Genomic DNA, 26,471 nt, shown 5'->3' with positions numbered 1-26,471 from the left:
TGGTGACTGCCTTCCTTCCACCCCTGGGTTTTTGGGTTCTGATCCAACATGAGGGGACCCAGGGGTGTGCTCTGGTCATAGTTGGGAGATTGGGGTGCAGTCCCAGGACTGGGATGGAGGGGCAAGCTGGGAAGTCAGGGAAGGTGGGTTCAGGGCTCTCGTCTGGGGGACATGTGGGTGCCCGGGGTCCTCACCAGCTTGCAGTCCACCAGTCTTCTGTCTGTAAATTAATTCCTCCCCATCCCCAACTCGCCTTCCTCCTCATGCCTTCTGTGTGCAACACAGGCTTACTTAATGCCCACTCATGTAAGGCTGAGCGTGTGGGTTGGTGGTCTCTGGCACCTAAAGGGCCCGGATGCAAGGCTGATGGTCTACACAACCGTACGTCTTTTCAATGACAAGGGGAGCATCGTGGCATGATCTGGTGGTCACCGCTGGAGCCATGGACTCCCATTTGATATCATCAATAAAGGGCCAGCGTTTGTCACTAGGGACTTCCTGATGTGAGGCAACATGGAATGTCCAGACTCCTCTGTGAGTCGGTAGTGTCCAGAACTTTTCCCGGCATCTAATCAAGCCTGTTACATAACTCCCAGTTTGTAGGAACTCCCTGGGGGAGGTAGCAGAGGAACAAGTGCAGGGATACCCGGGGGAAACAGCCAAGTCAGGAATGAGAACTGGACAATGTTGGCAGTAGACAAGACAAATAGTCTGGATTCTTCAAGATTTCAATGCCATGAAAAAATGAGAGAGGGATCCAAGGGTGCTGAAGAGACATGATAACCCATGAGATGTGCTGGACCAAATCCTTACACATCTTAAGATGTATTTTGGGACATTTGAATATGCACTAGATAATGGGTAATGTTATGGAATTATTTTTAATTTTTCTCAGGTATAAAAGTGGTGTTGTGGTTACATAGGAAAATATCCTTTGGAGGTTGATACTGAAGTTTATAGGGTATCATGTCATAATATCAGCATATTTTGAAGTGATTCAGTGAAGATGAGTAGGCGTGCACACACACACACACAGGGGACTTCAAAATATTTCTGGAAAATGGAATTAAAAGATGTTTATTTTGCGGGCTGGCGCTGTGGCGTAGCGGGTAAAGCTGCCTCCTGCAGTGCCAGCATCCCATATGTGTTCTGGTTCAAGTCCTGGTGGCTCCACTTCTGATCCAACTCTCTGCTATGGCCTGGGAAAGCGATAGAAGATAGCCCAAGTCCTAGGGCCCCTGCACCCACATGGGCCATTTGAGGAGTGAACCAGTGGATGGAAGACATCTCTCTCTTTGCCTCTCTGTAACTCTGCCTTTCAAATCAATCAATCAATAAATAAATATTTTTCACAAAAAGATGTTTATTTTGGTGCTAAAAAGTGTTGAATACAATAAAGGCTCTTCAGAATATTCATGAAAATGCAAATTATGAAAAGTTATGCATGGACTTCAAAAATTTTTTGCACCAAAATCAACTTATCATCTAATTCCATTTTCCATGAATTTGTTGCAGCACCCTCATATCTATCTATCTTTTCTTTCTTTCTTTCTTTCTTTTTTTTTTGGACAGGCAGAGTGGACAGTGAGAGAGAGAGACAGAGAGAGAAAGGTCTTCCTTTGCCGCTGGTTCACCCTCCAATGGCCGCCGCTGCAGCCGGCGCACCGCGCTGATCCTGGCAGGAGCCAGGAGCCAGGTGCTTTTTCCTGGTCTCCCATGGGGTGCAGGGCCCAAGCACCTGGGCCATCCTCCACTGCACTCCCGGGCCATAGCAGAGAGCTGGCCTGGAAGAGGGGCAACCGGGACAGAATCCGGCGCCCCAACCGGGACTAGAACCCGGTGTGCCGGCGCCGCAAGGTGGAGGATTAGCCTATTGAGCCACGGCGCCGGCTTCTTTTCTTTCTTTCTTTCTTTCTTTCTTTCTTTCTTTCTTTCTTTCTTTCTTTCTTTCTTTCTTTCTTTCTTTCTTTCTTTCTTTCTTTCTTTCTTTCTTTCTTTCTTTCTTTCTTTCTTTCTTTCTTTCTATCATATCTAGCTACCTACCTACCTATCATCTTTCAATCTATCACCCATTTGTCTATTCATCTATTAGAGAATAAAACAAATGTGGCAAAACATTAGTGCTTGGTGACTGTAGGTGAGAATTTATGAACGTTTGTTACACTATTTTTTTTTGACAGGCAGAGTGGACAGTGAGAGAGAGAGACAGAGAGAAAGGTCTTCCTTTGCCGTTGGTTCACCCTCCAAATGGCCACTATGGCCGGAGTGCTGTGCCGATCCGAAGGCAGGAGCCAGGTGCTTCTCCTGGTCTCCCATGGGGTGCAGGGCCCAAGTACTTGGGCCATCCTCCACTGCACTCCCGGGCCACAGCAGAGAGCTGGCCTGGAAGAGGAGCAACCGGGACAGAACCGGCGCCCCGACCGGGACTAGAACCTGGTGTGCCGGCACCGCAAGGCGGAGGATTAGCCTAGTGAGCCGCGGCGCCAGCCCTCGTTATACTATTCTGTAAACAAAATATTTCAAAGAGATTTAGAAGATCTGAAATCACACAGGTGGTGGTGCAGACTTGATCCCGTGTGGTGCTCCTAACCCATGTCTCTGCTGATGTCCAGTGGCGATCCACTCACTCGCCCCACCACCGGGCCCCTTGCTTTGAACATGGCCATTATTTATTAAAAGGCTATTTGGCTGCCTCACATGGTGGGCCATCTAGAACCCTGCCTGTTTATTAACCTTCTACTTCAACTCAGCAGGACACACCAAAGCTATTCTAGGTTCTTGGCATGGATTCAGTTCTCCGACTGCACGTTGCTTTTCCTTGTGTGGATTATAGATGTTGTTGGTGTTTGGGCCCAGTGATGATACAGGAGTTGGAGAGGGGAGGGGACCACTTTATTACTTTGGCAGATGTTGGGAATAGAGGAGATGTGACACCCGTTCTCATTAGCACTTTTTGCATGTAGAAGGGGAAAACATCTTGTGAATATCACTTATTACTCAGGTGTCAGAACATCTCGTATCCTGGAAAGTTACAAAGCAGACTGTGAATTAAATAAGGAGATGAGCTGATCAGGTAAGTTGGGGCGGGGCTGGCCTGGAGAGATCACTTCTCCTACTGCCCTCCACACGGCTCACTACAGGGCAAGGAGGGAGCAAGCCCCTCTGGAATGCGATTTCACGCTAGAGCTGATGGGTGTACTGAAAAGGCACGCTCTTGCCAGCATTCAACATGGTCCCTGGTCGTGAACGTCTTGCTTTGTGGGTGATGATCTTGCCTTCCTGTCTAAACCTGGGTGGCCTCTATGCCTTCTGTATCCCTCAGGGGTGCTTGGCTCAAGGTAGATATTTGGTAAATAACCTGGGTTTGATACAATAGATTTTAAAGATTGTGTCTGGTCTCAGTGATAGAAAAAAAAAAAATCCCCCAAATCAAACTGTGTTAAACAAAACCAGGGATGTAAGGGCAATAAGACTGGGAAGTCTGAGGATTAATGGCTTTAGGTACAGCTTGCCTCAGGGACTTCCGCGGTGTCAACAGGGCCTGCTATCTCCGAATCTTATCTCTGGTTCACTGCATATCAACTTGATTCTAAAATCAATTGGGCACAAGGCGCCTTCTGCAGTTCTACCTCCTCCAAAGTCTGAGTTCAAATGAGAAGGAGGAAGAAGTTCCACTGTATCCCATTGGTTCAAACTGGGCCATGTGCCCATCCCTAAGCCATTCATTGTGGCCAGGAGAATATGCATTCTAATTGACCACGTGAGAGTCAAATGCATATCTCTCAGGCCAGAAGCAACCTCGTTGTCACTGGAAGCACAAGATCTGAGAGCGGGGGAGGGGCAGTTGTCTTAATCACTTCCTATTCACCCCACTGCTGAGTGGGAGAGTCCTGTCTATGGTTACCAGGTCGTCTGATCTGTGACACCTGACACTGCACAGACCAGATTGATGCAATTCATTAGTTACAGACACCCACAGCCGGGGGAAGAGGTCACGGCTGACCACGTGGGGCAATTAGGAGCCTGCATCTGTGCACAGAGGAATAACCAGGGAGACTGGCTTGCAGGATAGAGAAAGTTGGGTGACCCCTGATGCAGTGGGAGGCTGTGATTGGCTTGTTTGTTCCAGTGGGAGGCTGTGATTGGCTTGTTTGAATAATTCTGTGGGCTTGAAGGAACTGAAATCTCACACTCAGGACACGCAGGAGCTGCTCCTGGTGCCCTCTACAAGGAGGACCATTTGGCTTGGGGACCTTATCTGTGGGAATGGAGTGGGAGGGAAATCTGCAGTTAGGTTACCTGAAGCTCTCTCTGTCTCTCCAGATGTCAAGACAGCACATACTACTGGCACTTCCTTTTCTCACCTTCTATCACCTTGTAGTGGTGTCAGCTGAGGACTGTTTGCCCAAGAAAGGCAAACTGGGGCTGGATGACAAAGCAGCAGGGGCTCACGCTTCCTGAGTCAAGCAGCTTCAGCAAAGTGGTCGGTGGGAGCTGGTCATCAAATGCCAATTTGCTGTTTGTCTGGGCTGGTCATCTTCATGCTGACCCAGTCTTGGGAATCTTGCATAAATGTCTCTAAGGTTTTAAAGGAGGAGCTAAGACAAGCACATGTGGATTGCTGGAGGACCAAGCCCTGAGGATGACAGCTCTAGGGAAGTGGGTCATTCTTTTGGAAAAAGAGCGTTTGGAATTCGCAGCCTCCAGGGAGACTTTGGTAGACCTACTGCACTGTTCCATGCCAAGTCTGAAAAGGCACTCTCGCTGTTCTCTTGCCAGCATTCAACATGATCCCTAGTGGTGAACTTCTTTCTTTGTGGGTGATGATCTTGCCTTCCTGTCAAACCTGGGTAGCCTCTATGCCTTCTGTATCCCTCTCTTTTTCATATGCAGGGGCCTCCGCTGAATTGAGTATTTTGGTGGACTGGGTCAGGTCAGTTGCTTGGGTGGACTTGATTCTAAGTCTGATGATTTTTTAATCTGGTTTGTGTTGCTTTAACAAAATACTATAGGATGGGTAACTTATAAAAATATTGTTAAGTTCTGGAGGCTGGGAAGACCAAGGTCAAGGGATCCCCATCTGGCATGGAATCCATGCTGTGTCATTCCCTGGTGGAACGCAGAGGGCCAAGAACCAGGGAGCTGGAGGGGCTGAAATGCTCATATTGCAATCTACTCATGATAACTCATGATAACTAACCTGCTTTTACAATGACTTCAGTCCGTTAACCAGCTCTTAGTAGGCCCCGCCTCCCATCCCTGTGGCACTGAGGATGAAGATTAGAGCTCATGAACTTCTGAGAACACATTCTGACCACATCACTACTCATGGCAGGAAATTGCTGTGATCCAACTATAACCATTTATAAGATGCCATCCATTGCTTGGGGGTGTGTAGTGTTAGAACTGCTGCTCATCATAGCTTGTTGGGTTCATAACTGACTTGACCTTATCATTATGCCCACAGAGGTTCTTGAATTATTTTTTCTATGAAACTTTCCGAGATGAAGATAAAAATTATGGACTTATCAGAAAAATAAACACATAGATCAAACAATTTCTGAAGATTTCATGTAGCTCCAAAACTCCAACGTTTTACCCACCTCATGATGAGAGAACTCTGTAAGCTTCACGGGCGTATTTGGATAAGTTGTTAGTAGCAAGTCAGTAAGGAAGATGTATTCCAAGAGGAAGGCTGTTTTAAGTTCCATACCTGCAAAGACTGCACGTCCACCCCAAACAGCTTGGGAAATCCAGGTGGCCTGTGCTGCTGGTCATCAGCTGTGCTGTTTGGGGCCACCGAGTCAGGGAAGTCCATCCATTGCCACTCTAAACATAGTATCCTCCAGTGATAGGCTCTTCTTCTTATCTCTGAGGGAGAATAGGAAATGGGAAAGACTTTCAGAAATTGGACTCCAAGATTCAGTCTTAATACATATATTAACTTGAGAAATCCATCAATGTCAGTAGCACTGTGCTGGAAAATAACAGGTACTGTCTGCTTTAAACTCAGTGGCAAATGACCTCTCAGGCAACTGAATTTCACATGAACAGAGAGAGCTGTTGAGTATAGCTGGGTCCATACTCAACTCTGAAGTCCAGAGTTAGCAGCTTCTCTCAATGCATGACTTTTATTTGTCCATACAACAAATATGAATACTGAGCTCCCATTCTGTGCCACTTACTTTTCTAGAACAAAGGTTCTGTTCTAATAGTGACTACTGATCCATGCATAGACACTTGAAATTTGCCTTCCCAACATCCCTTCACCCTTTTTCTGATCACAGCATCTGACTTTAGCTTGAGGATTTAACCCTTTTCTGGTCTTGATCATTTTGGTTTGAAGGATGGGTCTTTGACCCAAAGCTAATTGAATCAGAATAATTAAGTCCCAAATCCTTAGTCACAGTGGTCCCATGACCCAAACTGGTCTAAACAGAACAAATTTCAAAGTTTTTGCAGTATCTGTTCATGTGACCGGTGTTGACTTGCTCCACAAAGAGGCAACCAGTTGAGCATGGAGACAAGAGAGAAGTGGTATTGGGTGATTTTTACCAAAGACACTGAGGCTTCAGCGTCTGATGCCTGGATCAAGCTGAGCATGAACATCAACCAGGGAACCCCGCTGGACACTATTATCCTGGCCAGTTTGAGCTGGGTTTCCACCTGTTGCCACTAGAGGAGCCACAGTAGATTCACCTGCTGGCCTGGAACATTTGGTGAAGTCTTGCAGCTGTAAGTATATTCTGACTACCTCCGCGGCTCAATAGGCTAATCCTCCACCTAGCGGCGCCGGCACACCGGGTTCTAGTCCCAGTCGGGGCGCCAGATTCTGTCTCGGTTGCTCCTCTTCCAGGCCAGCTCTCTGCTGTGGCCCAGGAAGGCAGTGGAGGATGGCCCAAGTGCTTGGGCCCTGCACCCGCATGGGAGACCAGAAGCACCTGGCTCCTGCCTTCGGATCGGCACAGCACTCCGGCCATAGCAGCCATTTGGAGGGTGAACCAACGGCAAAGGAAGACCTTTCTCTCTGTCTCTCTCTCTCTCTCTCACTGTCCACTCTGCCTGTTAAAAAAAAGAGTATGTCAGTTCTCTGAGCACAGATTTGCCTGTTCAAATGTGGGACAAGAGAAGGGGAGTCTGGTCACCCCTGCTTCCTATCATCAGACCTTGCTCCTCACCCCCTAATGCCCTATCCCATGCAATCCTCTTATCTTTCTCAGGCACTGGTACTGTGTTCCATTTCTGCTCCCCCGGGAGCCAATCAATCTCTACTTAAATAAGTAGAGATTAAATAAGGACCTTGGTGAATGGCAACAGAGCTGTACCTGGCTGGCTGGGCGAACCATGCAATTGCTTGATGTTTATCATCCCAAGAGAAAAGTGGAAATAGTACTAATATCCCATTCTCTTTCACCTGAACTCCTGCTAAGGCTCAAATGAGGGGATGCATGGGAGACTGCTGTGAATAGCAAACTGACAAATGAAAAATAAGATGCTGCCAATAAACAGATGCATGCGGGACTTTCCTTGGGGCATCCTGCACTTAACAAGGGGATCTTTGAGGAGGGAACTCCCTTCACTACCTGCAGGAATGAGGCTGTAACAGTGAAATAATAGCCTTTGGTAAGGGTTGCTATTTAGAGATGAAGAGGTTCTGCCTCACTCTGCAGTCCTCTTGTGTGTGCTTCACTGGGGATTGGCTGCTGACTTCATTCACAGGGAGTGCTTTGGACCCGAGAGTTCCTGATTCATAAAAGAGAACATTTTCCTTTTCATGGGTGGAGGCTTGTGCAACACTCATAGGGCACGATGTGATGCTAAGGAAGGACGATGGGTTGAATGAACAGTCTGGCTTCCCTTGGCTCCCAGAAGATTGGAGATGAGGAGTTGGGTGGAGCTGTCTTCTTCTTCTGAATGTTAAAATGTGACCAGCACATGAAAGATTGGAAGAAAGAAGATTGTGGTTAAAGGAGAAGAACTTGCAAACAAATGAAGAGTTGGCTGGAAAGTATGCAGCTCACCGGTTGGAGCAGATCAGTGGCCAGATTCATAACCGGCAGGGATCCTGGAGAAGAGACCTTGGTGTTATGGGTTGAGCAGCACTTAGCTCTCCAAACCCACGTAGATGTTTAAACTCTGCAGTTGGGTCGGCGCCACGGCTCACTAGGCTAATCCTCCGCCTTGCAGCGCTGGCACACCAGGTTCTAGTCCCAGTCGGGGCGCCGGATTCTGTCCTGGTTGCCCCCCTTCCAAGCCAGCTCTCTGCTGTGGCCAGGGAGTGCAGTGGAGGATGGCCCAAGTGCTTGGGCCCTGCACCCCGTGGGAGACCAGGAGAAGCACCTGGCTCCTGCCATCGGATCAGCGTGGTGCACTGGCCGTGGCAGCCATTGGAGGATGAACCAATGGCAAAAGGAAGACCTTTCTCTCTGTCTCTCTCACTGTCCACTCTGCCTGTAAAACAAACAAACAAACAAAAAAACCTCTGCAGTCTTAACTTGGAAGGACTGGGGATGAAGACCTGAACTAATTATGGCATCTGAAGGTGGGTCTGGCGAGGGGGTCTTGAGATCAAGGGGGCGTGCCCTCAGAAGGGAGTGCTCCTGAGAGGGCTGGCTCTCTGCGCTAGTTCAGCCTGGCTTCTCTCTGCTTCCTGGCCCACCGGAGTGATCACCCCTCTGCACCTGCTCTGCCGTGGCCTCCACCAGACACCAGATTGACACCACCTGATCCTGAACTCCAACCTGGCCCTCCGAACCGTAACATGAATTCAACCTTTTCCCGCCCCAGCAGCCCCTCTTGGGTGTTTTAGTTGATGTAGTGAGAGGCTGACTGCTACGCCTGGTTTCAACGAAGGCTGAACAGATAGTGTCAGAGTTCTGTCCACTCCAGAGATGCCAAGATCCCGAATCTTTGGTGTTTACCATGCCCACCGTGGGGAAAGCCTTACAGATTCTCCCCTGCCTCTTGGCTCCTCTACCCAGTTGCATCAGGAAATAGAACGTTACATTTTTGACCACCCTTTTGGGGTAGCTTCTTTTTCAGAGTGAGTATATTTCTTCAGAAACAATTTACACCATTATCTGAGTGTTTCCTTGCAAAGGAGCATTTGAGGAATTTCCCAGTATTTTCTGGAAGCAGCCTTTTAGTCTGGGTCTTTGTGAGACAACATAGCATTGTTTGTTGAGTGCTTCTGACTCACTGGCAGGCGGAATACTTGGACGGATTGAGGAGCTGGCATGATTTGCTTGGGAGAGTCTCACTGAGAATTTCCCTCCACATCCTGTGACCTATTATTTTCTTTTAAAAAATTGAAATATAATTTACACAGAATAAAGTCATGTTTTTTTTTTTAATTTTTGTTAAAGATATATCTATTTTGAAAGAGTTACACACAGGGAGGGAGGGAGGGAGGGAGACAGAGAGAGAGAGAGAGAGATCTTCCATCCGCTTGTTCACTCCCCCAGAGGACTGCACTGGATAGCTCTGGGCCAGGCCAAAGTCAGGAGATTTTCCAGGTCTCCTGCTTGGTGGCAGGGGCCCAAACACTTGGCCATCTTCTGCTGCCTTTCCCAGGCTGTTAGCAGGGAGCTGGATCAGAAGTAGAGCAACTAGGACACAAACTGGCACCATATGGGATGCTGGCATCACAGGCAGTGGCTTTTCCCGCTATGTCACAATGCTGGCCCCATAACATCATAGATATGAAGTGTAGAGTACTGACAAATGTTAACAACATTTAAATTAAATATAGCCTGTTTCTAACACCTCACAAAGTCTCCTTTACTTCTTTCTTGTATCGCCAGGAGGTGACCACCATTTTGCTTTCTATCACCAGAGCCCTGTTCTGCTTGTTCTGGACTGTGCTGTAAATTCGCCCACATGGATGTCTTCGGTTATCCACTGGTTTTTTGCTTACATGTGCATGTGCTTTGGAGATCTACTCATGTGTTTGCATCAGTACCTCTCTCCTTTTATTATGTGGGTAGAATCCCACTGTCTGGGCCACTATCAGTCCATCCTGTGAGTGAGCATGTGCATGGATTCCAGCGTCTAGGATGTAAATTATGAATAAAGCTGCTAGGAACATTTTGCCCAAGTTCCCTTGGTGTTGACTATGAGCAGGACCTCAGAGAAATGGGGGGACTCCTACAAGTTTTCAGTCCTCCTGCACGGGGTTGAACTCAGTGACCTACTTTGAAATTCCTCTCGGATCTTTTGGTGTCTCAGGCACAGGTTTGCATCTCCACAGGGAAGGGCCACTCAGGGCAGCTAGACACTTGTCAATCTGACACACAGCGTAACTTTGGGAAATGAGATTATAAGTTGTTGCCAATTTGTGTTCTCTGAAAGTGGCTTTGGATTTGTAAAAGTCTGGCCAATCTGGGATCATTGTGCTGGACAATTCTGCTGAGGGTTTAAGAACCCTCCAATGACATTGGCCATGCCTGCAGAGGCATGACGGGAATTTTCTTGGCATGCCCATAAGCTCATTGTGAAGTATGAGAGATTTCTTCAAAGTGGCGCTTTGAAAATGTGAATCTCCGTGAAAACACTGGGGACAGCGCCACTCAATGAGTGTCTAAATTCTGGACAGGGCAGGCCCAAGGCACTGATGTTAAGTTGCAGGACAACGTGGTGCAGTTCCTGATCCGACAGAGCTATCTGCCGAAGGCATGAGCTCCCTCCAGGGTGAGTCTGCTGCCCGCACAGGACCACAGCAGGAGGGCACAGTGTAGAATAACCTGCAGCATCACATTGGCAGGGCAGGGGGCGGGGGAGGGGCTGACCTGGGCAGCTCCTGTGGTCTGTGTGCTCCAAAGTCACTTAATGTCTCCAGTGATAGCCATGTGCCCAAATGCCCTCCCTGGGTATCACAAACAAGAAACATAGTATGGTGCTAAGTCCTCATTTTGTGATCCTGGTAATGACCGCCACACTCAGCTTCACACCATCACCCCAGACTTGGCTCCGTCCCTGCACGCTGGCCAGCTCCCGTCTTGAGAGCAACGGCGGATTCGGAACGCTGCACCCAGCACACAGCCACGGCGGACTCGGAACGCCGGCACCCAGCACACAGCCACGGCGGACTCGGAACGCCGGCACCCAGCACACAGCCTTGCAGGGCTGTGCTCAATGCATGCTTGTGGATGGGCAATGCCTCAATATGAGGGGCTCCTGCCGGCGTCTCCCCTGGAAGATGGCCACCTGACAGTGTCTGGTCTCGGCCATCAGAGTTCCCTGGGCTGACTTTGCACTCTCCCATCCCATTTTGTCAACCCATGGGGTGTCCTGTTCTGCTCAGGGTGCTGCTGGGCCCGACACAGGAGAGACAAACACACCTCTCCAAGTCTCTCCTACTCCTTTGCACCTGACACTCGCAGGGCCTGATGAGCTAGCTACCTAATCTCCCATTCACTTATTCATTAATTGAATACTCACCAAGGACTAGGGGTGGGCCTTGGCATTGGGTTTACAGTGATGAGGAAGGCAGAGACAGCCCTTGCCACACCGAGCCTGGGTCCCTTCCCAGAGATGTGTCTGAGACAGAACCGGAGAGGTCTTGGTTCTGAGATCTGGGATCTGTCACGCGTTTCCTCTGGAGGTAGGGTCAGTTTGCCCTTTGCTCCAACCCTCCTCTTTTGTCCAAGATGGAGAACAGGGCGCCTCCACCCCAGGAACCACCTGGGGCTCCCGAAATCGTGGCTGGATCTCTCCTAAAAAGCAGGGAAGCCCGGAGCTCGCTAGGAACGACTTGATGGTTACTGATAATGCCGAGTTGCGCATTTCGCATGTGTTTTTGCTTTAAAGTATTAAGGCCCAGCTCAGATTCCAAGAGAAGTCTACAAAGTCCTGACAGGTGATGGAAAAGCAAAGCCAAATCGGGCTCCAGCTTGCGGCCACTGTTGGGGGGTTGGGCTTTCAGCTCTGAACCCCGAGGAGGGAGCTCCGGTTCCCCCTGCTGCCTGAATGCTGTGTCAGCCAGGAGCGCCCCCGACCGCCCGCCGCGCGCAGCCAGGGGTGCCGCGCCACAGCCAGCGCACAGCTGCGGGCGCCGGGGAGGGGGTGGTCGAGGGGGATCCCGCCCCTCCCCGAGCCACCTGCCGCCGTGGAATGGCGGGGAGCCAGGTTCGGTTTTGCTCTCAGACTGTATCAGAGCTGGCCTCCTGAGAGCAAAGCGAAGCCCGTCAGTGATCTCTGGGGAACTTCCTAGAGAAAACAAAGAATTTCAGGTTGGAAAGGTGTAGGGAGGGCAGAGAACGGAAGGGAGGAGCGATCCGCGGCAGGGACGGAAGGAGCCTGGGCTTCCCCGAGCCCAGAGCCACCCCAGAGCGCCCCAGACTCCGAGCCCACGTGCGGGCGTGCGCCAGGGGCCGAGAGCCGAGGGCGGGGGTCGGAGGCAGAACTCCGGGGCGCAGAGGGGCGCAGGCAGAGCCCCGGCGAGCGCGCCGCCCGGGCGCGGAGCCCAGGGGCCGCCCACTGGCTGGGGAGCCGAGGAGCGCGCAGAGGCGGCGGCGGCGGCGGCCGCGGGGCTTCCCCGGCCTCCCTTCCCCGGGCCGTGGGCGGCCAGCGCCGGCTCCGGACGCGGAGGTGGCGCCCGGCGCGGGGAAGCGGGGAGTCCCCGAGGTGTCCCCCGCTCGGTGCGCGGACGCGGCCCCGCGGCGCGGCGTCCCGGAGCCCCGGGACCCGAGGCGGGCGATTTGGGCTGAGCCCTCCCCGCCGCCTGCCCGCCCCCGCCTGGCGCCCGCCTCCCGCCCCCGCCCGCGGCCTGGAGCGCGCCTCCCTCGCCGCCCAGGGTCTGGCGAGCCCGCGTCGGCCGAGCTGCGGGAGCCGCGGAGAGCACCAGCCGGCGCCGCGGGAGCCGCTCGGGCCGCACCATGCGGGAGCTGGCCATCGAGATCGGGGTGCGAGCCCTGCTCTTCGGGGTCTTCGTGTAAGTAGCGGCGAGCTGCAGGCGGGGCGCCCGGACCGGCGCCCAGCGACCGAGCCTCTCTGCGCCCCAACTTTGTTGTGCGCCGCCGCGTCCCGCCGCGGCCGGGGTCCCCTCCCCGCCGAGTGCCCGGGAGGTGCCCTCCGGGACCCAGAGAGCGCCTTTCCGGGACTCTGGTCTGCAGGAGACCCGCGCGCCGTGGGGCTGGGACCTGCTCCGGCCGCCGCCACCGCGCCGGCACGCGGGACCAGCCGCCGCCTGGGGGTCCGGGGCTGCTCCCCTGGCCCGCGCCCCGGGAAGTTCCCCGCCTGTGCGGGTTTGCGCGGCGGCGGCGGCAGCTTCTGCTCCTGGCCGCATCTCGCGCTGGCCCCGCGGCGCCCTTCCGAGTCCGGCCCAGCGTCTCCCAGGCGGCGTTTGCGGAGCCTCTCCCGCGGGAAAACTGTTGCGGCGGAGGCTCGGGCGTCCGGCGCCGCAGCCCGGGGTGGGGGGGGGGGGTCGAGTCGGCGTCCGCCCCGGGCGCTCTCGGCGCTGGAGCCTGGGATCCGCGGTCCGGGAAAGAGGCGGGGAACTGGCGCAGGTTCTCTCGGAGATGTCCGACCCTCCTCTCGGGCTCCAGCGGTGGGGAGCGGGCGCCTCGCGTTCGGAGGCGAGCCCAGAGCCACCGCGCAGCCCCCGGGGGCACCTGCCACCCAGGCGCCCCCGCCTGCCCTTGGCGCTGCCTTCGCGGCCGGGCTGGCTGTCTCCGCTTCCGCCCGAGGCTGCTCTCTGACACATTTTGGATATGAAGTTGCATGAACTTTCTGGCCTTGCCTCTGTTTGAGGGCACAGCCCCTCCCCTGGCTTTCTGCCCGGTCCACGGCAGGTGTGCGGGATCAAAGATGATTTCTGTTCCCTGCAGGCCAGGGCATGACCGTGGAAAGAAATGCCCTTTCCTGCGTGTTTTTCTTTCCTGGGGATTAAATTCATCCGGGGCGCTTATTCACTTCTTCAGAAAAGGCGGTGAGTGAGCCCCTCCAGATGCAGGCGAGCCCCCCTCTCCCGCCCCGCGGCCGAACACTGGTGTCGTTCTCTGGGAACAGGAGCGAGACTTTCCGTTGGGTTTTGATGGCGTTTGGGAAAGCAAAGCACTTTCCCCTGCTCTCACCCCGTGTTTCTACCTCTGGGATATGCATTGGGATTGGTGATTGCTGTGTGACCAGATGGGGACAGTTTCCAGTCGGCAGATAAGCCAAACCCCCATTAAAATATGCGTTAGAAAAGTGCTCAGTGCACAGAAGTTAATGTGTGTTGGAGGAATGCATGAAAAATGCCGAAATAAAGCAAAACAGCCGCTTAGGCTGTGTGGTTTGTTGGCTGCAGGGGAATCATATGTAAAAAAGTGTTTAAAACGTCTGTAAAATGTTTAGACTGCATTGCTTCAAATAGCCCCCCTCCCAAATACTCATGAGATGTTTATGAATATACAGTGGCCCATGCAGTGAATTTGGAAACTCGATGATCAGTGTTCCTGTGTCTCTGGCTTCCTCTAAGGATGTTATGTAAAAACCAGACCGGTCGGTTACAGCGTTTTCCTCCGAAGTCCCCTCTGTGTTACTTCATGCCGGGTTGGCTGTCCTTGCCCACGGGGGGACAGACATGGGCACCCAGGGTAGTTCTGAGTGATCCCTGGGTTTCCCAGCACACTGGACACGTCAACCGTGGGTCCAACTTGTGGCTCTTAACACCTGCTCCGCTACTGCTCCCGGTGGGAGCCTCCCTGGCTGGTCAGATGCTGTTCTCGGCAGGCGGACAACGACTTCCGGAGGCCGGCCAGGAGCACATGGAGACAGATGACCCTTTGTTTTCTCAGACGCGCTTCTGGCGCCTTGGCAGAGGCCGGCTTTGGGGACGATTTGATTTGGTTTTTCCTTTCACCAGCACTGGCATGATGGCAAGAGGCAGTGGGTCTCTCCCACTTCTGCCCTCGGAGATGGGGGTCCTGGTGACTTGAGTATATTTCTGGAAGGTCTCTCCAGGCAGGCTGAATTCCACTTGCTGCAGCGTCCAATTTAGCTGATAGAATCCATCATCTATTTCTTGTTGGTATTTCTACTCTCTTTCTCTGGGTGAGAGACTGTTGAGGGGTGAGGGTGCAGGGCATATCCCACCTCTTTGTAAACTCGGGAGAAGCATCCCCTGTGGCTGTGTCTCAGCACGGGGACCCTGCAGCACTTGGCGTCCCACGTTGGTGTTAATGCAGTGGGTTGTGGACTCGAGTAGTGGGGATGCAAGCTCTCCCCTGCTGACCGCTGAGGAGCGAGTTTTCTGTTTTGTAGATCAGGTGTGGTGCTGGGGTTTTGGGCTTTCAGGATTCTATGAGGATGCTGTGCAGACAGCCCCCATGGACGCTCTGCACCTTTTGGGCAGTCCCACCTAAGAGCCTCAACTCCTTGGGCCGAAACTTAGCCCAGGAGGGCTGGCACGGGGAGCTTAACCTAACAAGAAACAAATCAGCTACATGAGCCCAACAGTGAAGGAAACCACAAGTGCAGTGTGTGCGCTGAGGCCGCACTTACTCGTTCTGAACCTTGTGGGCCTAAGGCTCTGTAGCTCGTACTCAGGGACCTCGGGAGAATCTGTGTTTCCTCAAATGCCACAGCCGGCGCTGCACCTTGCTCAGCAGCGCTGCAGACCAGTGGCGCCCACTGCTGGGCAGCGTTACCTGTGCGCCACGGTCGCCAGCGCAACGCCTCCTGCTTGTTGCGCCCTTGCTGCGTGGCAGACAGTCAGGAAGAGCATCAGGTGTGCTGCTGGAACCCGCGACGGTTCTTCATCACGTGCGAGGAAGCTGAGGCGCCATCAGGTCAACAAACGGCTCAGCTTAGGGCGCTCATAGGGGAAGCTCTGAGATCTCAGTCTGGATGCATCAGCCGCCTCTCCTGGACTGGCAGTCACCTCCCTTGAGGCAAAGTGACGGCCAGTGCTGGTCAGGAGAGGGCTTGCCCTGGGCCACAGGCACCCCCTGGGATTTCTCCAGGAAGTTCCATGTCCCTTGCGGTGGACATTGTCCATTTTCCTCACTTTACAGATGGAAACACCAAGGTTTAGAAAGGCCGACTAACTGGCCTGAAGACGCTCAGCCGGCAGGCGGTCCAGCCCAGGTTCAGACAGACCCCCTGTCCCAGAGCTGTCAGCCACTGAGCCGGTACACCTCCAGCCTACAGAAGTGACCTAGAAGCAGTCGCCTTGTGGGACCTGTTCCCTCCAGAGAAATACGTGCCTGTCTCCAGGGCCACGCATGGAACTGAGGTCACTCTGGCTCCAAAGTCCAACCCTAGGGTGGTTCCTCAAAGGTGGAGGAGTGGCAGTGGTGGCCCACACTCCCTGTAAGATGGGACTTGGTGGTGGTGGTGGGGGGGGGGTCGTTGTGGTGCACTGGGTTGGTCCTCCGCCTGCAGTGTCGGCATCCCATATGGGCGCCAGTTCTAGTCCCGGTTGCTCCTCTTCCAGTCCAGCTCTCTGCTGTGGCCCAGGAAGGCAGTGGAGGATGGCCCAAGTACTTGGGCCCTGCACCCGCATGGAAGACCAGGAGGAAGCTCCTGGCTTTGGATCGGCATACCTCCAGCTGTTGCGGCCATTTGGGGAGTGAACCAACAGAAGGAAGACCTCTCTCTCTCTCTCTCTCTCTCTCACTGTCTGTAACTCTACCTGTCAAATAAATAAAAAAATCTAAAAAAAAAATAAATGGGACTGGGACTTGACCTGTACCATGAGGCTAAGGGGTGGTGAGCAGAGTGCTGCTGAGAATCTAAGCAGTAGTGATCAAGAACAGGTGGCTCTTTGCTTTCTCTCATTGGCCATCTCCCCTGGGACATTGGCTGATCTGAAGGCCCCTCGTCTTCAGCAGTGCAAGTGAGGATCCCGGGAAGGCACCAACCTTCTGCTGGACCAGGGGCAGGGGGTCTGCCTGCCTCACCTGCCAGCCTGTGTTCCCTGGGGTCCTCCATGACCCACCCCCCCACCATCTTCCCTTCTTTTCCTTCCGCCCCATGGCTTCCTGCCTGCAGAGTCCTCACAGGAGTTGTGGGTCTGCTCAGGCTGCCAGGTGCTTGGGCACTTGTGTTTGCCTCTCCCGGGACCAGCCCAGCATCCCGTTCTGAGGTCCTCCTATGTGGGGAAACCTCGCCAGGTGCTGGGGACGCGAGGAGAGGGCAGGCCAGGCGGGCTCCAGGGAGCAAGCCCATGCTGGGCCACTGCTTGCTAGTTTCCCCTCGTACCATCGCTGGGGTTGAAACCCCCAGTAGGTCTTGTTGACCAGGTGTCCGGTGGACAGGCCCTGATCTGGCATCTTTGAGGTGCCGGCACGCATGGTGGCTATTTTCTCTGTTTTGTTGGTAAACTTTGGGTGTTGTAATTCCATCCAATCCCAGGGGAGCTTGGGACTTGAACTGTTCCAGGTGACTTGTGAGGGCATTGGATGTCAGGTAGGTTATGGCAATACTGACAATCACAGATCTGTTGTTATTGCCCTAAGCGGCCAAGTCCGGGCTGGGAGAGCAGAGTGCTCAGTGTTACTGAGGAGGAGGGGTGCTAACTGCTCAGTGCCAGGGAAGGCTGCCAGAGCTGGTGTCTCCCCTGAGTCCTGAGTGCCAGGGGTACCAACCTGCGCCCTGAGCACTTTCCTACAAAGCAAAGACCTGGGGGCACCTGCTGGGTGGGGAGGAGGTCCGCAGGTGTAGCTTCAGGCAGTGTGGGACTCAGGTGAGTGGGAGGTGGTGGGGAAGCGGAGAGGAAGTGAGCCTGGGGTGAGGACGTGAACGGTGTCAGCACTGCCAGTGTGGATGCCTCCTTGGGGCTGATGACTGGGGAGCTCTGGGGTTTGGAACAAAGCGACCACGCTCTGACACTTGGCTGCTGGTGGGACGGCCCCGCTCCCTTCTGAGTGACGGTACAGGGCTCGGCTGTGCTGCGCCACCTTGATGCTCTCTGGGACAGGGCCTTGGCTCTGCCCTGCATGGTGGTCGGCCCCCTCCGTGGCTGGCTGCTGTCCAGGGCCGGGGGCTGCATCCTCATCGTCTTTGCTTTCCCCCATCCCTCGCGTGGCCTTGGCACGAGTGTAGCTGGTGCCTCCTGACTCCATTCCCAGTCTTGCATCTTGTGAGCGTGACGCCTCTGTCGAGAACAGAGCTACTTAAAGGGCTGAGTAAATCAACATAGACAAGGGAGCCCCTGGAATCCGCATTTTGAACAGGTTTGGGAACTCTTGCCATGCAGTCTACAGTAATTCGAGGGTCTCCTTGGCGTCCTCTCTCCTTCCTGGCCACGCAGGAGGTCTGTCCCCCTGCCTTTGCGTAGGGCCACATGACAAGCTCTGGCCAATGGAACATGGGCGGAATGACAGGTGTCACCACCCTGTGGAGGCAGCATAAATCTCTTCAGTGCTGAGCACTGAGCTGTGGGCTGAGATGGCAGAGCGGCCCTGGAGGGCCCTGCCATTGCAAGTGCACTTTGTGGGAGAGAAGCAGATGCCTTGTGTTAACCGGGATTTGGGAGCTGGTCTGAGGCTGTAGCGTCTGCCTACTCTTTCTCACTAATACACCTGCATTAGGAAGTTCATCTAAGTTCTTTGGGGCGCTAGCTAGCTGTCTTTGAATTTTGAGTCTGACACCAATTAGCAAATTGCTAAAAATATCCAAGCCTCGTTTCTTTGTGTCCAGGAAATGGAGATAATACTTCACTGGATTTGGGTAGACAGGGCACTTTACGTGTGGTCTGTTGGGTGCCTTTTCCCTGCTCTCGTTAATTGCTGCCTCCCACAGGTGGGGTTCAAGGGTGGCGCTATAGCGTAGTGGTTACGAGTGTGGCATCAGGTTGCTGGGGCTCGAATCCTGGTTTTGCCCCTTATGGTCTGTGTGTGTCTTTGGGTAAATTATTTATACAGCTTAATTCTTTGTTTCGCCATCTGTTCAAGCGGAATGCGCACACTGTCCACGAATGCAAGGCTGGTGAGTGTTGAAGGAGACAGCGTTCAGCTGGTTGTGTGTGCTTGCCAGATGTCATTATTATCCTGCTCTTGAACTGTAAGCATCACATGTACCAAGGAGAAGCATGGCGGGCAGGTAACGACATTGTTATCACAAATGATTCACTGTGGGGTTTCTGGAAAAGGATTGAGAATATTCCAGATTGTTCCTTCTAGCACCCCCAGAGTGAGGTGTGTGACTTGCCGTGGTTCATTCAGTGAGGAAGACCTTTGCAGTGGATGGGGGCCAGTCTCAGCCCTTAAATCGCTGGCTCTTTATGACCGTGACTCTAGGACACCGCATCGGAAGTGTGGGCGGTGCAGCTGCATTAGGTAACGTTCGTGGCAGATGCTGTGGCTCGTGGTCTGTTTTCATGGTGTGGAGTTGGGCCAGAAGCCCCCTCCAAGGCTGTCTTCCCATTAGAACCTCTGTTTCCCGTCCCACGCAGGCCGCAATGAGTGTCCCGGGGCATTGCTTCTCCTACCCCGGAAGGCTTCTGCTCTGTTGTCTGATAAATCACCATTCTGTTTGAAATATTGTTGGCCACCGTGAAATGCGCCGGCTGTCCCTGGAATTCTGCAAATCGATGATATTTTCCCATAGGGAGGTGAATGCTCATATAACAACACTACAAAGGGAGCTTCTTGGTTTCATACCTCGTGGATACAGGTATCTCAATTAGTTATAAAGACTGCCTTTTACGATGCAAACCAGGCTTGTTAATGTGAGAGTTATCTCAGTGATACTCTTTAAAAAAAAAATCAGGCAGACGTTTGACGTCGTGGTGAAGTTGCCCATATCCGTCAGTGGAGTGCCCGAGTTCAGGTCCCAGCTCCACTCCTGATTCCAGCTCCCTGCTAACGCACACCTTGGGAGGCAGCAGGTGATAACTCAGTTAGGTACCTGCCACCCGCGTGGGAGACCTGGATGGGGTTCCTGGCTCCTGGCTTCAGCCCTGGCTCATCTGATGCGGGAAGTGAACCAGTAGGTGGGAGCGCTCTCTTCCTGCCTCTGTCTCTCACATGGATAAATAGATCAGAGAGCGAGTCTCCCACTGTTCTCCGTGGGTGAGTCAGAATCACTGGTGTAGCAGGAAGTGGACGCAGACGGGGCCTCTGCCTGCCCGCGCTGCAGCCCTGTCCTACTTGAAGCCACGAAGCGTTAAGGGGGTGCTGGGAGGTTCCTGGGACCAGTGAGCAGGGCGCTGGGAGGAGCTGGCCTGGGGAGCCCAGGGAGGGCTTTGTCACTGTGACGCATTGTCCCGTCGCACCCAGGGACCACGCATTTCCTGTCTGCTCTGGACTCCGGAGCGGGAAATGGGGCAGACGCTGAGGGCCATAGAGGCCGCTGTCCCCAGAGGCGGCGCGCGCTGGCCAGGGCTGGCGGCCCCTCTCCTGTGCAGGGGAGTTCATCAGGCGTGTTCTCGCTGCAGCGTGGGCTCGAGCCGCATGCAGCCGTTCATCTTTGACCGTTTTGACCTACAAACCCGGGAGTTCCATCTAGTTCAACCTAAAAATAACCCGCACAGAGCCAAGTGTGCTATTTGTGTTTGTGCAGCTGCGCAGGGCAGCCCCCTCTCCCACCCTGAGAGCCCCTGCCCGTCCCACGCCGTCTCTGAGTTCTGTGCACACGGATCGTCCCGGGGGAACCCTCTGCGTGACATTTTGCTCCCAGTGTTTGGAGAGTCATCCGTGTGGTCGTGAGTGGTTGTGCTCCGTTCACTGTCATCCCATAGCGCATCCCCCAGGAGGACGGCACCCTGGCCCTGTCTGCTCCTTTTCCTGACGATGGCTCTCTGGGTCATTGTCGGTTTTGGCTGTTAAGCCTACTGCCGGAATTGTTTCTCAGTGAACATATTTGTGGTTTCTGTCGGGTGTATGTATTTGCAGGAATGGAAATGCTGAGTTACTCATCACAGGTTTTTAAAGAGGGCTCTGGCTTCCTGTTGTCCAGCTCTGACTGCAAGCCGTGTCTGGTCTGCTCGGTGCCTCCATCTGTCTGGAGCAGCTGTGACAGGCCTGGTCAGTGATACAGAGACGCATACAGCCAGGTCTCCACCCTCTGGGATGGCGGGCATCAAGGCATCAGGGGCAAAGTCAAATCCTGATGAAGATGCGCCCTGGCTCCCTCCTCTGTGGAGCAGGGACACAGCCTCCCCTCTCTAGAGGGCTGGGAAGAAGAAGTGGCATAGTACATGGCAGGTGCAGAGGTGGCACACGGGGCAATGCCAGTGTCTTCTCCGCCACTTCCCTTCCTAGGGCTGGGATCATTTAAAAGGTACCTGATACCCAAGGATGAAGATGATGATGACCTCAGAACTGCAGGAGAGAGCAGAACCTTGAACTAGGGTAGGCGGAGTCATCCAGGACAGTTGTCCAAGGAGAAATGAGAAACAGATACTGACATGTAGATGCCTTTATTTTTACTTATTTTTTAAAATATTTATTTAGTTATTTGAAAGGCAGAGTTACAGAGAGAGAGAGAGATTTTCCATCTGTTCCCCAATGGTTGCAGTGGCTGGGGCTGGACCAGGAAGCCAGGAGCCTGGAATTCTGTCTGGGTGTCTCACGTGGGTGGCAGTGGCCAAAATGCTTGGGCCATCCTCTGCTGCTTTCCTAGGTGCATGGGGAGCTGGATCAGCTGGGACTTGAATTGGTGCCCATATGGGATGCAGGTGGCAGCTTAACCTGTTCCTCCATGATACTGGCCCCTGTGGGTGTCTTTTAGTGGGTGGTCTTTCCTCCTGAGCTTTGGGAAGGAAGGGAGGCAGAGGAAGGAAGCCGCACCACATGCTGTGTGTACAGCTTTGTGCTAAGCTCTTGTCACAGGCTGGACGCTTTCCTCTCCACGGCCCCTCAGGAGGTAACGTTGCTGCGATTTACAGAGTTGAGAGTTAATGCCCCGTGTGTTCAGAGAGCACTTACCAATCAATAAGAGAAGAGCCCTTTGTGTAGAAAGATGGGCAATGGATATGGACAGGGAAGGGCCAAGCATACGCAGTACAGCTTTCAACCTGTGAGTTCTGTGCAAGTTCAAGACTGTATCTGAAAACAACCACATGCCAATGAGCGTAGAATGCAGAAGCTTTTTATGTGCTACAACAAAAGCGCTCATATGTGGGGAGCAATTCGGACTGGACTGAGTTACTGGAATTAAGACTTATTCTATGCATCTGCTCTCCCACAATATGGCGCTGGGAGAGAAGTAAACAGCTTCCGCACAGCTGCCTCCAGTTCAGTTAATAAACAGCAGGACTTGCTCCTGATTGGAGGAGAGCAGCGTACTCGGCGTGTGGGCAGCCGAGTTGGGATTGGTGGAAGAGGACTATAAAGGAGGAGAGAGACGGCATGCACCGGGAACATCTAAGGGGAACATCTAGCTGAAGGAACACCTGTGCAGCCCCCGAGAGAGCCGGCCGGCGGTGTGCCGCTCCCCTGCGGAAGTGGGGAATGTGGCCAGGGGGAACTGCCCTTCCACGGAGGTGGAAGGGATAGTAGCCAACCCGGGAAGAACCAGCAGCAAACCCGGGGAGGGCCGAGCAGACGAAAGAACAAGGCAGGGTCCTGTGTTGCTCCTCCACGAAGAGGGGGAGCGACATAATGGTGCCGTGACTCGGATATGAAGCCTAGGCAGGGCTTAGTGTCGTTCCTCCACAAAGAGGGGGAGCGACATAATGGTGCCGTGACTCGGATAGGAAACCTAGCTCGGATAGGAAACCCAGGACGGATAGAAAACTTAGGATGGATAGGAAACTTAGGAGGGAAGAAACGGGAAGAACTGGGAAAATACCGGAGAGAGAGACTAGCAAACAGCCTAGGGAAAAGCCGGACGAAAAAGGAGCCGGAAGAAGCTATTGAAAGCCTAGGCATAGACTCAGATACGGACTACGGGGGGAAGCTGGGAGAAATCTCTAAGGTCGAAAGCGAAAGTGAAAGCTAGAACAAACAGACTCGGATGCGGACTGTGGGGAGAGGCCAGGAGAAATGAGGGAGGAATATTGTTGGAAGAAAACTTAGGGAAACATACCGGGTAGAGAAAAATGTTAGGGAAATTGAAGCCGCGGGGGGCAGGCCGAGGCTGAAACGAAAGCCACTTTGGGATTCTCAAGTTAGCCCAGGAATAGGGGGCGAAAAGTTGAAACCAGAAGCTGAAACGTAAGCCTGGTTGGGATCCGTCTGATTAGCCCGGGGAGCAAAGGACGGGAAGCCAAACCGTGGGGTGGAGACGTAAGCTGGGTTGAATTCGCCAGGCTAGCCCGGGGAACTTGGATTGAATGCTAGTGGCGGACACGTAAGCTACGCTGTGTGACTCGTGGAGGCTGCCGCGCGCAGACAGAGCGTGCGGGGCTCAAGTACATAGGGAACGCGGGGCTGGCGCGAGGCCGTGGTTCAGACGCGAAAGGGTTAAGTGCGAGACCGCGGAGTGTGCGCGCAAAGCCGAGCCGCGCAGATGAGAGAGGCGCGGGCTGAAGCGGCGCAGAGCCAGGAACCCGCCGGCGGGGCGAGGCACCGGAAAGCCGCAGGGATAAGAGAAACAGAAGTTTAGAAGTAAAAGAGAAATAGGAATGCTGGAAGATAGAAGTAAAATGGGAGAGATAGGAATGCCCGGAGATAGAGAAATAGAGAAAGAGAAAGGCCTCCCCACAACACAGCAATGTGAGAGCTTGGATTCGGTCTGCTTGATTAAGTGAGGCGATGAGCACCTGCGGCGGCTAGCAGCTTCTGCGCCGCAGGTCACCGAAGACAGGCACGAATTAACATCAGTAAGGCCTCCCCACAATACAACAATTAGGAGGCTTGGATTCGGTCTGCCTGATTAAGGCGGTAAGCACCAGCAAGCAGCTCGACCAGAGTATGAGTTGCAGGTCACCGAAGATAGGCACGAACCAACACTAATAAGTCTCCCCCACAATACGGCAATGAGAAAGCTTGGATTCGGTCTGCCTGATTAAGGCGGTAAGCGCCAGCAGGCGGCTCGACCAGAGTATGAGCTGCAGGTCACCGAACACAGGCACGCATCAGCGCCTAAAAACCTCCTCACAACATGGCAAAGAGAGGACCCGGATTCGGTTTGCCTGATTGATAGGGCTTGTAAGAACCTGTGGCAACTCTAGCAAGTAGAGCAGAGTGTGTGCCGCGGGACACCGAAGACAGGTGCGTATCAACCCCAAAAAATAAAAAGAAAGGGGGATCTGTGGGGAGCAATTCGGACTGGACTGAGTTACTGGAATTAAGACTTATTCTATGCATCTGCTCTCCCACAATATGGCGCTGGGAGAGAAGTAAACAGCTTCTGCACAGCTGCCTCCAGTTCAGTTAATAAACTGTAGGACTTGCTCCTGATTGGAGGAGAGCAGCGTACTCGGCGTGTGGGCAGCCGAGTTGGGATTGGTGGAAGAGGACTATAAAGGAGGAGAGAGACGGCATGCACCGGGAACATCTAAGGGGAACATCTAGCTGAAGGAACACCTGTGCAGCCCCCGAGAGAGCCGGCCGGCGGTGTGCCGCTCCCCTGCGGAAGTGGGGAATGTGGCCAGGGGGAACTGCCCTTCCACGGAGGTGGAAGGGATAGTAGCCAACCCGGGAAGAACCAGCAGCAAACCCGGGGAGGGCCGAGCAGACGAAAGAACAGCGCAGGGTCCTGTGTTGCTCCTCCACGAAGAGGGGGAGCGACACTCATAGCCATTAAAAGTAATATATAGGCAGTTATTTGTTGACTTGGAAGACATCTATGAGTGTGTGTTGGTGAGTGATCAAAGCAGGCAGCGAAAGTTGTGTGGCACTGTTTTAACGTGGTACTGTGATATGATTAGTGTGCCTGTATCTGCCCGAAAAGGCCTATAAAGACACACCAAGATCTTAATGGTGGTTCTTTCAGGTTGATGGGATTGTGCAGTGTTTGATTTTTTTTTATTGCCTAAATTATTTTACAATAAACATTTATTGCTTTCATACATAGACAGGAAAATCAATGTAGATGTTTCCTATTACGGGAAAAAAAGAAAAGACAACGAAATATGCTTGAATGGTGCACTCAATGATTCTCTTGTGATTGCTTTAGAAATAGTTACAGCGGGAATGTGTCAGAAATCAACCTTCCTGTGTGCCTGGCGGCTGCAGTATTTAAGAAAAATCAGAGCTTAAAGGTGAACACTCAGAATGGGCATTTGTGTTGAAGCAGAGGTCAGAGGCTGCCAGGGGAAGCATGGGTGGGCCCGGCCCTTTCAGAGAGCAGCTTTGCAGGGCTCCAGGGTCCTGCCATGATCCCTGCCCTCCGACCTGGAATTCTTGGAAGACAGATGTCGAGTCACTAATGCGAGAGACGGGAAGAAGCCTCGCAGTCCGTACTTGCATTGCTGTGTTCGCTGCGGAGCATGGGAGTTGTGCTCTCCAATGGAAGTGAAATGCGGATGTCAGCATTTGTAGGTTTGGTGAACTGCTCCTGGAGACCAGGGAGAAGCGCAGTTGAGGTTTGTGAGGTAGTAGTTGGGGGAAAAGGCACCATTCAGTAATAGATCTTGGCGCTGGCGCTGTGGCATAACGGGTGAAGCCACTGGCTGCAGTGCCAGCATCCCATATGGGTGCCAGTATGAGTCCTGGCTACTCCACTTCCTGCCCAACTCTGCTATGGCCTGGGAAAGCAGTGGAAGATGGTCCTAGTGCTTGGGCCCCTGCACCCATGTGGGAGACCCAGAAGAAGCTCCTGGCTCCTGGCTTCTGATTGGCGCAGCTCTGGCCGCTGTGACCATCTGAGGAGTGAACCAGCGGATAGAAGACCTCTCTCTCTCTCTCTCTCTCTCTGCGCCTCTCTCTCTCTGCCTCTCTCTCTCTGTAACTTTGCCTTTCAAATAAGTAAATCAATCTAAAAAAATAGATCTCGGGCTTGGGCATTGTGGCAGCAGGTTAAGCCACTGGTGGGGATGCCCATGTCCTGTGTGGGCGTGCCTGGTTCCCGTCCTGGCTGCTGGACGTTTCCAATCCACTCCCTGCTAATGCACCTGGCAGGCAGGATGATGGCCCACATAGTTGGGTTCTTTTTTTTTTTTTTTTTTTTGACAGGCAGAGTGGACAGTGAGAGAGAGAGACAGAGAGGTCTTCCTTTTGCCGTTGGGTCACCCTCCAATGGCCACCGCGGCCGGCGTGCTGTGGCCGGTGCACCACGCTGATCCGATGGCAGGAGCCAGGTACTTATCCTGGTCTCCCATGCAGGTGCAGGGCCCAAGCACTTGGGCCATCCTCCACTGCACTCCCTGGCCACAGCAGAGAGCTGGCCTGGAAGAGGGGCAACCGGGACAGAATCCGGCACCCTGACCGGGACTAGAACCTGGTGTGCGGGTGCCGCTAGGCGGAGGATTAGCCTAGTGAGCCACAGCGCCGGCCATAGTTGGGTTCTTGCCACCACATGGGAGACATAGATGGAGTTCCTGGCTCCTGGCTGTGGTGGACATTTGGGGAGTGAACCAGAGGGTAGAAGATTCTCATTTATTTTCCTCTCCCTGCCTCCCTCTCTCTGTCACTCTGCCTTTCAAATGAATAAATAAA

The 26,471-nt window shown here is 53.3% G+C and overlaps 1 protein-coding gene across 6 annotated transcripts in view; it reads left to right on the top strand.

Moving 5' to 3' along the window:
- Positions 1-11,609: 11,609 nt before the first annotated feature.
- PLPP4 (phospholipid phosphatase 4) overlaps positions 11,610-26,471 on the top strand; it is a 136,077-nt gene continuing 121,215 nt past the window's right edge. Inside the window, exon 1 of one of the 6 annotated variants that reach the window (XM_089313942.1) lies at positions 11,610-11,857. In XM_089313942.1, coding sequence (XP_089170068.1) covers positions 11,769-11,857 — 89 coding nt within the window. In that variant the 5' untranslated portion in view covers positions 11,610-11,768. Of the gene's footprint in view, positions 11,858-12,051; positions 12,231-12,317; positions 12,932-13,783; positions 13,928-26,471 lie in introns of those variants that run through there. The other 5 variants (XM_089313944.1, XM_070057123.2, XM_002718742.6 and 2 more) reach the window with 5 other exon arrangements.

The sequence above is a fragment of the Oryctolagus cuniculus genome, chromosome 15 (assembly GCF_051225735.1).
Source record: "Oryctolagus cuniculus isolate XC-2025 breed Fujian yellow rabbit chromosome 15, ASM5122573v1, whole genome shotgun sequence".
In the NCBI taxonomy this organism is placed as follows: domain Eukaryota; kingdom Metazoa; phylum Chordata; class Mammalia; order Lagomorpha; family Leporidae; genus Oryctolagus; species Oryctolagus cuniculus.
This window is presented reverse-complemented; position numbering and strand designations above follow the sequence as displayed.